This window comes from Dermacentor albipictus, chromosome 1, assembly GCF_038994185.2.
Source record: "Dermacentor albipictus isolate Rhodes 1998 colony chromosome 1, USDA_Dalb.pri_finalv2, whole genome shotgun sequence".
NCBI lineage: Eukaryota > Metazoa > Arthropoda > Arachnida > Ixodida > Ixodidae > Dermacentor > Dermacentor albipictus.
The window spans coordinates 417,579,175-417,593,889 of NC_091821.1; the positions used below are offsets into that span (position 1 = coordinate 417,579,175).

Genomic DNA, 14,715 nt, shown 5'->3' on the forward strand with positions numbered 1-14,715 from the left:
GGGAGATATCGCGGTTTTCGTGACGACGCATGACGGACAGGCGAAGTGCGGGTAGTCCGAAAAAAGTTTTTGACCAATCTTGGAGGGCTGATTGTGGAATTGGAATAGAAAATTTTGGAATAGCTTTACGTTATAGTGACCCTGTGCGTCGGCCAGCGCCATAGCAGTGAAAGACAAGGGATGTGGTCAGCTCCTAATCAACTGGACAATCGTCTACTATAACAATAGAATTCGGGAAAATTCCGCAGTGGGCTAGTTGGTTCGACATACTATAACACTGTTGCTCAAAACAACGAAGGCACGCGACACTTGAGCACATTACAGCAGAACGACGAAACAACGCACGTCACCTGAGTGCAAGAATAGAAAAGACGAGGCCGGTGCTGCCTATGAAATTCCGTGCGTACAGATATATCTGCGTTGCCGAAGTTCGTGAGTTCTACAGGCCTTCGTGATATACCTCGAGAGTGCTGTCTGCTACCCTCACTGCTGTTTGATTGTGCACGTAGTTCACTTCGTTCGTGCTCCTTTCTTTTTCTGTCTCATTTCCCCCTTTGCGAGATAGCCAACCAGAACTACCTCTGGCTAATTTTCCTGCGTTTCAATACATTCTTTCTCATTACTTCTTTTTTCTGCATTTGCCAAGTGGTACATGCACAACGGTAGGTGTCACTATCGGAACCGTCTTCTGCAGGCCCATTCTACAAAATCACGATTGTTTCTCATTAACTCTTTTTGCTCTCACGCAGTGTCGGCCGTTCTCATCTACAAGATCATTACATGTAGCACGTATTCTCGTGATTATCATCATGATTATCAATCGCGCTCGGCGACAATCTAGCCGATGAGCCCGAGTATTATTTGAAATTTAATTTAATTCTGGATTTTGCGTACCAAAATCATGACATGATTATGAGGCACGCTGTAGTGGGGACTCCGAATTAAATTTTGACCACCTGGGCTTCCTTAACGCGCACTGTGGACGGGCGTTTTGTTGCAAGCTCGCACCGACAGACACGAGGCAAATGTACAGAGAGCGAGGAACTAAATATTTATTGCGAGAAAAGCAGAGCGCGCGGCCGGAGAAGCTAGCTGTGTATCATGGCCTTCTCCGCTACGTAAGAGAAAGGGTGAATGAATAGAAAAGAGAGAGAGAAAGAGCGTTGGGGTCAACGATCAGTATGCGCAGTGAACGTGCGACATGCCCACGTCTTCTGCGCACAGCGCTTCACAATGCCTAGGCGCCCGCCATTCAAGATGAAACCTGGAGGCGAGGGCGGTCTCTACTAAGTACACCAAAAGTGGTCTCGTCGGCCGCATCGCAGTTTGAACATCGTTGCCCACCCACCATAATCTTCCGCTCCGAAGGAGGTCCGTCATTAAAGCGCGATAATATGGCGCTGAGTGTCTGGCCTGCAGTGAGAGATAATCAGGGAAGTCACAGGTGATGCGCGTGATCGTCTTTGGGAGACATATACTGAGTAGTCAGTGCAATAAGTGTTATACCGACACCTTCGCTGCTGCATGGAACGCGACATGCGAAGCCTGTGGGCACGCGGCTGCCGCCGGCGGCAAGTTGTCTTTTGTTCCCCTTTTATTTGCTTCAACTTTCTGCCGAACATGAACACTAACACAAATTTAACCCTCTGCTACTATTAGGCATATTATTTGCGGTAGGAAATCACGAGTCACTCGTCATCGAGTCTGCAAGTTTCGGGAATACTTAAAACATCATGCGTGCTAACAGGCCGCCTAATTTTCGAACAAAGCTGCCTCTTAATTAGGTTGCCTTCTTACTCCTGGTTACAATTTTTCGAATGAAGACAGACAACATTTCTTTGTTTTTAACTATTCTACTCCGTTGTACTCTGAAGAGAGTGAGAGAGAGAGAGAGAATATTCTTTTTCTAAAAGCAGAGAGGTTTCGCAAGGGTGGCTGAACGGGCATGTTGGTAATGTTGCCTCTTTGGTTAGCAGTGAGATGTCGCTGTCGTCGCGCTGCTAGCCAAAGATGCCGAGAGTCTTGCCATCGTAGAAGTGTTTGCCTACCTGTCACTCTGCAAGGGACGATGAGAGGAAAGAGAAAGGCCTTTTTACACTAAGGCGAATGTTTCTGGCATTCTGCATCGATTCTTGTAGCCTCAAGCGCTCGATTTCTCGTCTGATTACCTTCAATCAATTGCTTTCCTGTCAAAACTCCAGCTGGTATTCGGTCGCACTCATAATGACCAGGCTTCAGTTTATTACTCAAGAGAAAACCCGTCCGCTGACCTTCTGCGATTAGGAATTTCGCGCATGCTAATTGCGATCGATGGTTCGTTGCCAAGTTCGGTGAAATACTTCAGTACTGAGCAGTCTCGCAGGAGACGCCGCGGATTAACACAATTACCGTGACATGGAAATCGAGCGGCGCTGCTTTGCCCCTACAAACAACTTAAAAAAATCGGATTCAAATCTGGCGCCACCCTGGCATTACTTGGAAGAAATCTTAAAATCGTTCCGCGCTTTTGCAGCTTTGAGGATCTCAAAGGCACACTCAGACATCTCATTACGCAGTTTCCTTCCTTTCCTCCCTTCCTTCCTTCATTCCTTCCTTCTTTCTGTCACTATTTCTTTCTTTTGAAACGAAGCGCCCCGCCACTAACGAGCAAGAATGTTTCGCAAGGAATGACTATCCATACCCGCACTGCGAAATTACTGACGAATCTTCGGCTGTGTCGTAAAGGTTGCGGAGAAAAGCTTTCTCATTAACATGTCCTCTGGTATGCCACTTAACGGTCCCACAGTAAAATTTCGGTGCTTGTTAGCGGCCTCCGAGTTCACGTTTATATGATACTGATCATTGATAATGAATGTTGATAATGAATACATTCGCGCGCGCGCGCACTTGTGTGCGTGCGTGTGTGTGTGTGTGTGTCTGTGTGTGTGTGTGTGTGTTTGTGTGTGTGTGTGTGTGTGTGTGTGTGTGTGTGTGTGTGTGTGTGTGTGTACGTGTGTGTGTGTGCGCGTGTGCGCGCAAAATGAAGAAAACGTAACCAACAGAAAGAAGAATCAATTGTAATTACTGGTCATGTGTCAGAAATTTACACCTTCGTCTGCGGATTCGCGAATTCGGAGTTCTTTCAACATGCGTCCATTATGCGCTGTGCGATATTGCATTCTATCTGTATTGTGCGTATCCTGATTCAATATGCCAATTTCCGTCGCCAACAATGGTTTCAAACGCCAACAACAATTTCCAAACGGCAACAATGGTTTGCGTTTTCGAGTAACAAATTATTTTCGCTCTTGCGCTCAGACTCAAAGGCTTCGTGATTCGCGCACTCGTGTAAAGGTTGTCTAGTTGATGTTTCTTCTTTTTTTAAACACTCGTAACAGCCCTAAAACCCATGAACCAAGATTAATTCTATTCCAAGCTAACTTTTTTAATGTGGAGCCACCCTTGCCCTAAAGCTCTGTATCGCTTTTGCTTCTGTGACTGGAGCCACCCTTGCCCTAAAGCTCTGTATCGCTTTTGCTTCTGTGACTCATCATGCCCATTAGCATGTCAAGCCGCAATCTATACGTTTTTTTTTATTGATATGATATAAGGAGATGTTGGCGCACAATTTAAGGCGCCGGCTACTCCTTAGCTCTTCAAAGGGTCTAGCTTACAACATACAGGGTACCGAATTATATATCAAATTAACTTTTCATACATGCACCAGGACTTGTCAAGCAACGTTTTCACAGTAACACTAAAAAGTTTATACCACAGTGTGCCATTCCATCTGCCAGCCCCTTTCTTGTTTTTGGACTATTACGTAAGAAAACATGGTACCTACAATATACAAGTTAAATGACTGTACAGTTCTGTAGAAAAAAGCCTCAAAAATACAAATGATGCTCTCACCTAATAAGAGTCTCTAGTCAGCGGGTAGTACATACATCGTGTAAATGCATTATCACATATAGTAACAACAGAACAGTCAACGTAACATAATCCACAAACACACACTTATATACAGCGACATTGAAATGAAAGGAATAATAAAAGCGTTAATAACGACCAACAATGCCGTTGTCTTCAAGAAAAGTCTTTAGAGCTTTTAAAGCGCTGTTCTGAAAGGACGTTGTTGGCCAAGGACCCACTCTCTAGTTATCATTAAACACAGTATCGTTCTCTTTCTCTTTTATATATCTCGATCGGCACTTTCGCTGTCAACTCTTGGGCCGTCCAATGTGAGCAAGGCGGAGATTAGCCGTTCCGCTGAGTCAACTTGTCACTCGAGGTCTTAACCCGTCGTTTCTGACTGACAGGCAGTGATCGTGAATCGCGATCCCACGCTTAATGCTGGTCTCGTCCTTCCGCGCTTATCAGGTGGTCTTGCTGACAGTGCGAAGCGGTGGTCACGGCTTCCGCGTTCTTCCCCATAAATCTGCTGAGTAGCCAGCCCACATTATATCTTATACTTCGGCAGCAATAACACGAGGTGTGTACGGCCTTTCTTGCCGACTCAGGGCTTCAGTATAGCGCACGTCCAACGACTGACATTCGGTCCTTGCTCTATTCAGGTTTGGCTTAACCATCTGGAGTCATCTTTTTTTTTCTTTATCTGCAGCGCATGCCGTCACTGGAACCCATACAAAGTAAACGCACGTGCTCTACCCGATCCCGAGTTTTTCAAGAGCCAGGGTAACATCATCATCATCAGCAACAGCAGCAGCAGCCTCCTATATTTAGTTCCACTACCGGATGAATACCTCTCGCAGCGATCAATTGCCTCTACATGTCTTGAGCTAGCTGATTCTAACTTGCCGCTGTCAATGTCGTAATTTCATCACTCTGCATAATTTTTCGCCGTCCTCGGCTGCGCTTACCTCCCCTTCGCCCGCATTGTGTAAATCTAATGGTCCACCGGTTACCTGCCCTACGCATTACATGGCCTGCCCAGCTCCTTTTTTTTATTATTATTGAAGTGAATGTTAGGAGAGGTTGGCGCCTTTATGGTGGCACCGGCTACTCCTTGTCACTTGGCAAGCGAAACAAATTTGCGTAAAAAGGGAGCATAGCGACACAAAAAATAACACTCAGTAGAACACTGGATAAATAAAAAATATACGGTCCAACAGTACATGAGTTGCAAAGTTCCGTGCATTAGTTCAGTCCACGTACACATATATAAAGACAGATGTTTTGAACAGCCAAAACACACATGTAATACACTGCAAGCCCAAAACAGAAGTATACATATTGCGTAAAAGTTGCGATCACCACGTAAACCACTTATGAATTACTAACAACATTTATGTAACTCATTTTCTTTTTTTCCCCTCTCTCTTAAAGTCAATTAGAATTTCGGATATCCCAGTTTGATGACGATGAACAGGTTGGTGTTGATGAACGGGTTAATTTGTGTAGGAATATTTTTGAAACTGGCATGCGCATATTCCTGCCTACAAAAACGCTCAATAAGTCGAAGTTCCTCATTGGTTTTCGAAGAGCTAAAGACGGCAATAAACGCGAAAGACCGTGCACAGAAAAGTGGGGCAAACACGCCTAGATAAAAGAAAAGTTTAATTTAGGCGCTGTCGCTTTATTTTCAAATATTTTATGGCAATGATCACTACGACCACCATCGAGGTGTCGAAGCCAGCACGAAAGGTAATTGAAATTTTTTCTGGAACTACGTGCGCTCTCACTCTTCCAAAAAAGAGTGCTGAAGATGTATGCCTCGTTGACGAAAATGGCGATGTCCCTAACACTACTGGTGCCTTTCCGGAACATTTGTGTTCTGTATTTGGTGTAAAAGATCCTTCCACCACTAGTAAGATTTATTCTCAGTCTGTTACGGTGTGTGCGCTATCAGTCAATGAAGAGCTTAGTTTGGAGTGTGTAAAGCGCCTCTTCCCTTCCTTGTGGAGCTGATAGCATCCCTCCCGCACTGCTTAAGACGCGTGCAAGCACACTTGTCCCTGTTCTCACAAGCATCTTTAACAGCTCCCTAAAGGCTAGTACCTTTACAAGAGCTTGGAAAGCTATAGCCCGGGTAGTGCCCGTACACGGGATCGGGTGCTAGATGATGATGATGATGATGAAAAACGTTTATTTGCTCTATTTTGCAGTGATTTTTGCGGCATCAGATGGAGTCTTCCATCTTCTCTCCAGGGTCGGTTCCCCTAGTCCAGGGCTCCACTGAAGGTAGCTGCCCTGCGTGCACGCCTTACTAGTCCTTGTTGGACTTTCAGGTTGTCGCTGGATAGCATCCTCTCCCACTTTTCCGCACTCGGGTTTTTTATTATGGCTAGCCCTTCTGTTTTCTGGCAAGCCCATGTGGTATGGTAGAGGGTTGGTTTGTCTCCACACCATGGGCTAGAATTGCAGTTGCTAAATACCGGGCTATATCTATGGTCTGCACTGCGTCAAAAATGTTCGAATTTGTATTGCATTCCCCGCTTTCTCTTAGTGCTAAGAACACTTAATAGATGAGCAATGTGGTTTTGTGTGAGGGTGCTCCAGAACAACAAACTTGGTCGCACTTATGACCCATGCCTAAAGTGTGGTGCAAATAGGGGCCAATTAGACGATCTTTACTTTGACATAAGTAAATGATTTGATAGAGTTTGTCATGAACTCCTCATTACAAAGCTCCCACAAATTGGCATACCTTTTTCTATCACTGCCCTGGTACCTCATTACCCAAGTGCTCCGTTGACATTAATGGACAGAGCTCTTTTAACGATGGGGTCTCTAGCGGAGTTACTCAAGGATCCGTTTTTGGCCCTCTTCCTAGTGTTCATAAATGGCATCTAGTCAGCAATTTAACATTCTTCATTCCGTCCATGTGCCGATGAAATAAACCTATTTAAGACTGTCAACAGTGTTCCCGATTGCAGTGACCTGCAAAAAGACATTTTTTCACTCTCGGACTGGTGCAGGACAATAAGCTACCCTTATATGCTCCCAACACTATTGCATTAAGTCATACGGAAAATATACACCATGTGCAATTTACAAACACCCTTCAGGATGCTCCACTGGTGCCCAGGGTCGACGAAATGAAAGATCTTGATGCATGCTTCGAGAAAACGCTAAGCTTCTCTTCACAAGCTAAATACGCAAAAACACGTGCCTTACGCGCTCTTGATATTGTATGCCGTATATAGCTTGAGTTCCCCTCTCTTGTTGTCCTTCTGAAATTGCATTCTATTTTGTGCCTTCCACTACTAGAATAAGCTTCTGTAGTTGAAAATATAATTCGTACAAATTAATAGTAAATTGTAAAATGCAAATGCAATTCTGATCTTACTGAACGAGCCCAGAATAAATTGACATCGATTTTCAAGCACAGGTTTTTCTATTCTGGCGACCACAATTCAGCCCTCTCAAACGTACCGCAACCCGTACCCCTAAACTCAAGATGTATTAAATCTGACCTTTTGTTCCTCTATAATGGGGACCATGACGTTATACATTGTCTAAGGCTTCTTGATCATGTGCAATTTTCCGTGCTGCAGAAGTACACCAGGCAACATTCCGTGTTTTCTTTCCGACTTTGTTAGATTAAACACTGTCCTATGGCTCGACTCTAAAAAACATTTAATAGATATTCTGCCAATATTCACATATTTCGGAGTTCATTTCCTGTGTTTTGTGTATATTATATAATTATGTTGTGTGATTACCGCCTTTTTACGTCCATGCCTCGTCGTTTTCCGTTTGCTCTATTTGTTTCTCGGTCTCTCGTTGTTTTCGTTGCCGCATTTGTCTCCCTCTGCACATGTTGTTTCACATATTACTTTTTAAGAGCACCAGTACGAAGGCTCCGTAGCTGTTTCTGGGCACTATATTGAATATTTTATTGATCGTTGTTGTTGTTGCTGTTGTTGTTGTTGTTGTTGTTGTTGTTGTTGTTGTTGTTGTTGTTGTTGTTGTTGTTGTTGTTGTTGTTGTTGTTGTTGTTGTTGTTGTTGTTGTTGTTGTTGTTGTTGTTGTTGTTGTTGTTGTTGTTGTTGTTGTTGTTGTTGTTGTTGTTGTTGTAAACAAACCTTTCTCGCCCCTCCCAATGCTTATAAGGAAGGCGTAATATTTAGGCTCTTACGAGCATATCCTCCTGTTTCTTGCAGACCATGGAAAAAAGTGGCAAAATGATGACATCAGGTGCCTACTCTAACGAAGGCAAAAAAAAAAGTTTCGAACAACCCACGCCGCTCCAAAGACAGCGCTGATTCCAAATGACTTCCAGTCCAGAGCAATAAAAGTGTCCTAGTGTGCCCCGTCGTATTACCAGACTCAGCCCAGCAAACATATCTCTCTTCGCTTGTAACGAATATAGGCAACAGAATCGGAACTTTCTTTCATCACTGCAACCGTGCCGCTTGACCATTTCGTGGCTCCTGCGGCACGCATGGCAATGTCGCCCCACCCCCTTTTTTTTTTTTGAGACAGTGCTGGCAGCTGGGAGTGTTAAGCAAAATGTAAATGATTGTTAATTTGACGTCTTATTTTTTAGACTCTTTGCTCGTCTTCATTAACGTACTTTGTATTCTTTTTTGTGTATGTGTGGTCCCATCTTATCGCTATGAGTCGCAGTAGAAAGGAAGCCTGACATTTCTTTTTTTTTCAGTTTCCAATAAAATCAGGCTCTCCTGCCGTTTTCTCTCGGCCCTCGCGCCGACGAATAAGTTGCAGACGTCACGCAATGAAACTGGAGTTGCCTGCTATCTACACGGCAGCGAGCGATTACTTAAATTGCGTTTCCCTTTCACTTCCGCTGCCGGACCCCACCGCCTGCGCGCGCAGTACAGACACTGCGGCGCGGGCCTCAATTTGAGTCCACGTAACCCAGCGAGGGTTAGTCACACACATCTCGGTCTCGCACACACTTACGCTCGCCAGGAGGCTGAGTCCGCCGAGGCAGGCCAGGGCAGTTCTCATTTGCAAATGCGGCGAGACCCCCGCAGCAGGCAGTCCTTCGTCGCTGATAACGGCGGCCGTTGCGAACATCACCGGGAGCGAGAGCAAGGTGCACACGCCGACTCCCGTTGCCAACTGCGAGACACGGCGAGGGAAGACAAGCGCCTCTTGGAAAGCGAAGTCAAATGAAATGCACACAAACGATGCTCAGTGTATACTGTAGGCTACACCTGGAGTCGAATGATCATTACGGAGTACCAGTTACTCTATCGCAGCTATTCGCCTTTTGCGCAATTTTCTTTTCTTTCCTTCGGGCGAGAAAAAAGCAAAATCCTCGACGTAGCAATGGGTTTTTTTTTTCGAAACGACCAAAAAAAATGATAACGCTACAATCTTTTTGACGCTTCCGGGCAGCGTTTTGCGATGTCGTCATCGCCATACCCGTAGCAGAGTCCTTAGGTGCGCGAAGGGAGCTCATAGAGGCTATCTCGTACAAAAGACAAATTAGAATAAAGGGCGGTACAAATAGAGAAAAAAGACATGTATGGTAACACGATGATCGATAAAAAAAAAGCGACTACAGTGTAGAGATCTTTCCGCTAGACGTACTCGCAACTGAGGACACTAAGCGCCGTGCGCATAACTGACGAAATCTCTCACTGGCTCACGGCAGATGAGAAGTTTATTGCATGCACAAGTTACGGAAACATGACTGAAGAGTACTGGTGCGTCCACGCGGTGCGCAAATAACCGATCATGGCGGAAGAAGCAACGGGAAAAGCTCCCTACGTTTAAGAAAGAAGTATTAAAAATCGTAAGCTAACCACAGTCATAAGCATAATGTCGAGCAGTTGAAGTTTATTGTGACGTATGTGTTACTGTGGCGTTATTGCCAGATACATGAGTGTCTTAACATACGTGTCTGAACAAGAAAGAAGTTTCAGGGAAGATGGAGGCTTGAAGTGACGAGCAGCAGTACAGCGAAGTGATACAGCGCTTCTCTTGTGTTCCCCGCTTCCTTCGTGTTCGTTTTCAGTGCGTTTTGGCTTATTTGAATTTGGCTTATTGAATCGATACCCACTCGCAAAGTTCTCCATCTTCTTCGATGAGCAGCAGTTCAACAAGGAATGTCGCTGAAGCAAATGGTTCCACAAGTAGAGTGACTCCACCACAGGTCTACACCTAGCTCACTCTTGCCCCTACCCTCAGAGAGGGAAGATGAGGAGAATAAGCCGGTGCATGGTGCGCGGTAGCTGATGTCAACGTAAAAAAAAAAAGAACGTGGAGGAAAAAGAAGAGTGCACCGGAATCGAAAGACGTAGGAACAAAGCAGAGTTTGGAGATGTGACATTATTTTCTTCTCTTTTTTTTCCTTTGTAATTTGGCAGCAGCTACCGCATGCCACTCTCCGGCTTATTCTCCTCCTTCTCCTCCTCCACTACTGAGAGCGGAAGAAGGTGAGCTACGCTTACATAACAACGCCTGCTAAGGAAAGCAGTTGCTGCACTTACAAAGGCTAGTCCCCCTTGTGGAACCGCTTGCCTCAGCAACAATCTTAGTTCAACTTCTGCTCATTAATATACCGTGTGTCCCAGTTAACGTTCGCCAATCTACTCATGTGTAGAAAAAACGATTTAGAAAGCACGGTACAAAATACTATTTTAACAGCAACGGTGTTCGGTCGTCGGGCCTCTGTCAATTGAACACCGTAGGAAAGCGCTGAAATGTTGCTTCTGCGGGGATGCCAGTTGTTTTCGTTTGGCAGGGTTGTAAGGCATTCCTTTTTCGGCGTTGGCTTCCGGGACACCAGCTCTTCTACCTTCCATGAAGGTAAGCACGAACCACGAAACGTGTTTCGGACCTTACAGATATGAAGCACATGCGCAAGCTGCTCTGGTAGGAAAACGATTATGTTAACTTCGGCGCACTGAACTAGCAGATTGGTTTGTCCCATTTTAGGGAGGCTAGTAATTGTACTCACACTTTTCTATTCTCAATTACAACTTTTTTCGTATTCTGCTTTGGGGAGTCAATAGGTGGAAACACTGTTAAAAACAAGCTAGGTTGTGATACTGCCTCACAAGACTGCATACTAAACATTCACCTGATCCCCATACCTTTTGTGCGATAAGCCTGATACTACGTAGTATTATCTACTTTGATATTGACTATGCGCCATGGTTGCCATCTCTTTTTTCTGCATAGCCATTCTGTGTTAATGTTAATGAGTTCGAGAATATTAAGGTCTTGAGTGTGCTGAATTATGCGTCCTACTCAGTGCAATACGAAATGACTCCTGCCAAGCACATTTCTTGCACCTTTTTTGGTCACCGTGGTATCGCCAGTCTTGTCGTGTTGTGGTGTTTAGCTTATACTTTGTGGATATGCCTCCACAATGGCTACAGCCCACATGCCGAAGAGTTTTTCGTTTTTACACGCGGGTATCATCGTTTATCCAAAGTGAAACGTTATCTGCGCATGTGGAAAACGCGCCTCTCAGAAATTTGCAAACCGCCATACCGGCTGTATGAATGTCAAGTTTAACAAGGCCGGTGAGATAAGCAACTGTTGTGGGACTCTTCTGTTGGTGATGTTCGCTTTAGAAAGAGAGCTTCCGATCAATATTGAGCATTTACTCTCAGTCAGGAAAGGTGATGTGTAGAGCTAGGTGCGCCTCCCAAGGCAATGCCGCTTTGTAGCCTCTACAGCAACTCACATCTGAGGAGACTAAGCACCTTCTTCTTATCAAGGGACACCATGGTTCCGACTTGGGCGCGTTTCGGGGTGATAGTGTAATATATCTTGCACAATGGGTGTACAGTGCTCTCTGTCCGAAGCGATCTGGTCGTTTTCTTCCTAACGGTCCCGTTAGATTTATTCGTCTTGCCAAAGCATCCCACGATATACAACATCGCACAAATTCCTAATAGGTTGAGCACGCAGTGATGACAAAAAACGAAATCAGTATACGTCAGCAATTCCTCTGACTGCTAACTCAATTAATGTGATATAGGTAGGTTCGAAACAGCGGACGCTACTGTCTTCTACAACCATTTGTTTGCGATAGACGCAATGTGAGCTTTTGCCCGCTACAGCATCGTCTATGGTGGCTGGCTTCTAAAAAGAAAGTGTGTGTGCTTGTGTTTGTGTGGAGGGGGGGGGGGGGGGGACATGCTTTATTTAGTTCCATTTCTTGCTAGTTCCTTACGAGGGCATTACTACACCTCCCCTTTCATTTATATATCCCGTTATTTCTATTTATAAACTTCAAGGTCCCCCTTATATCAGAATATCCGAAGCAATACTCCTGAAATCTACGGTGCCACTTGTGAGCGTGGGAAAAATAGCAGCTGCGTTGTTCGCTGTGCACAGATAACACCGTGTACGATTGCCACACCCAATCCATAGCCCCACGGCCTTGAACTGACGGCGTACTCACAGTTTATACGAGTGTATACCTATTTTCAGACATACAGACAAAACCTCGCACAGCTCGGAACGCTGCAAAGAACAGAGGTCGAGTTGTTTACAGATCACTACTCGAAATCCTAGTAGTTCGCAGTTTTGCTAATGGCAAGAAAACCACGCACCACGGACTAACTCCATCACCGTTCGATGCGTCGAGTGCAAACGGAAACTGCATCCAAATGGGAACTGCGAGCTCACACTCCAGAAGCATGCCGAGCACAATATGCCAGCTCAGGATCTCGCGCTTCCCAATACTCCTCGCATAGAAGCAAAGCACGAAAAAAAAAGTAACTGTACGTGCACGTGAACAGTGCGCAACGTATATATGGACCGTCGTATCAATAGCATGCTTCCTATGTAGTACCGTTCTCCCCTTTGTCCACGGTTACACGCGCGCGCGGGCGCCGCGATCGAAAAGCAGAAGGGAGCAAACAGAAGGGAGAGACCCACCGTTCCCGCGGGCAGAGCTCTTTGAGAGGCGTACAGGATCACAATGGGCGCCGTCGGGGCGGAGCCGTACAGGAAAGCGAAATTGGCCCGGTCCTTGACACCGGCCTGCGCTCCGCTCCAGTAAAGCACAAGCTCTACGGACACCTTGAGGAACATCGGTAGGGCGAACCTGCAGGGCGTTAAAAAAGAAAAGAAAGAAAAGAAACGGAATTAAAGTAACGCCAGCAGCAGGCAGTCCCTTCTCTGAACCGCCAGGAGGAAAAAATGAGGAAACGGAACTCTGATTTGTGGCAACGCCGAAATGTTTCGTGCAGGGCTCACATATTCAATGGGAGATGATGTTATTGCTGTGTAGCATCTCTCTTGAAGAATATGGTCGTGATGTTAGAGGAGAACATGTTTGCTTCATCTCCTTTGAAGGTGTTATTGAGTTTATTTTGCGTGCATTTCAGTTCAGCAACTTTCTCTCTTTTTCTCCTCTTTCTATTCCCTCCTCATTCTATCACTGTGTGCGGTAGCCAATCCAATTAATGCTTCTCCTGGTTACCCTCGTAAAGCTTTTGTCTTCATATCCACTCTCTCTTTCTCAATGTATTACCTAAACTGACAGGCTTGTCAGCTGGTGAGCAATGTTACGCTGGGCACATTTTTTTTTTTTATTGGCTGGGTCAACAAACAGTGTCAATACCTTCCCGAGTCATCATACGCTGCAAGATGCAAAGGTTCAGAATGACTCTCGCGGTAACATTGATAGATTCCCCTCATTGGATGCTATTTACATATAGAATAATTCGAATGTGTAAGAGTTGCACATCATGAAGTGTGAAAAACTGACTGCGTCCGTGAGCGTACAAAGTTGAAACAGCGGCGCGGGATGTTTCCTTGCTGTTACCTCGTAATGCGGTAACACGAACGTCGTGAACGCTTTCGCTACACAGTTATGTTCAAACATGACTGCGATTGGTAGTGTTGCACTATTGTGGCTAGGAGTGGCCTTCACAAAGGCATACTCTACATTAATTGGAGTGACTGACAGCGCAGCATGCGAGGTCTGTGACACCGAAGAAAACATCGACCACCTGCTGTGCCACTGTCCAAGATATGCCCCAGAGAGACAACAACTTGTGAAAGCTTTCCAAAAAATGGACAATCGGCCCCTTTCTGTGCAAGTGCTGCTGGAACACCGCCCCCATCGCCCGTCGGCCCATAAGGCGGTGAAGGTGCTTTTGTGTTTCTTAAGGACGACGGGTTTGTGCGAACATCTGTGACTGTTATTGCAATTTCTGTAGAACCACACGCGTCAGCGAACTTGCCGCAATTTCCTGCTTTCCTTCCCTCCTCTTCCTCCCTGATATCTTTGTTTTCCCTTTCACCATTCCCCCGGTGTAGGGTAGCCAACCGGACGTTATTCTAATTAACCCCCCTGCCTTCTACTTTTCCCTCCTTGTGGTCCAGACGCACGAAAAAAATTATAATAAACTGCCTTACGACTTCACCGCGCTCAGGATGAAGGCAGGAAGCAGGTGCTCCCTGACGTCGGGTTCCTGGAAAGCTTTCTCGATGTGGTAGCCCAGCAGAAACAGCACGGGTGCTGCGAACGCGTCTCCAAGCAGCTGAAAAAAAAGAGATCGCCACATGAGCCCATCCCTTACGTGTAATGCCTGTTACATTTTTTATATAGCAGCTTTCGGTTTCGACGTGCTGTCGGTGTTCTCGAGTCCTTCCTCTCCCTGCCCTATGAATGTTTTTTTTTGTCTCGTGGTAGACGTGCATTAGCCATCAGTGATCAAATTCGCGAATGATCGTTAAAGCGAAAGCTTTACTGGCCGCGAACTTGCGATTTCGCCATGGCGGTGCTCCGAGCAGGTACATGACGTCACAACGCGCGCTTCGCCGCGGATA

At 45.6% G+C, this 14,715-nt stretch overlaps 1 protein-coding gene and 1 long non-coding RNA gene across 2 annotated transcripts in view; one reads left to right on the forward strand and one right to left on the reverse strand.

Annotated features, from left to right (window-relative positions):
- LOC135900366 (lysosomal cholesterol signaling protein-like) overlaps window positions 1–14,715 on the reverse strand; it is a 187,923-nt gene that overhangs the window by 61,504 nt on the left and 111,704 nt on the right. The window contains exons 6-8 of the mRNA XM_070532233.1: window positions 14,302–14,426; window positions 12,814–12,982; window positions 8,869–9,030 (exon numbers count right to left, since the gene is read on the reverse strand). Coding sequence (XP_070388334.1) covers window positions 8,869–9,030; window positions 12,814–12,982; window positions 14,302–14,426 — 456 coding nt within the window. The remainder of the gene's footprint in view (window positions 1–8,868; window positions 9,031–12,813; window positions 12,983–14,301; window positions 14,427–14,715) is intronic.
- Window positions 1–14,715, forward strand: part of LOC135900425 (uncharacterized) — a 142,323-nt gene that overhangs the window by 37,806 nt on the left and 89,802 nt on the right. The gene's annotated exons all lie outside the window — the stretch shown is intronic.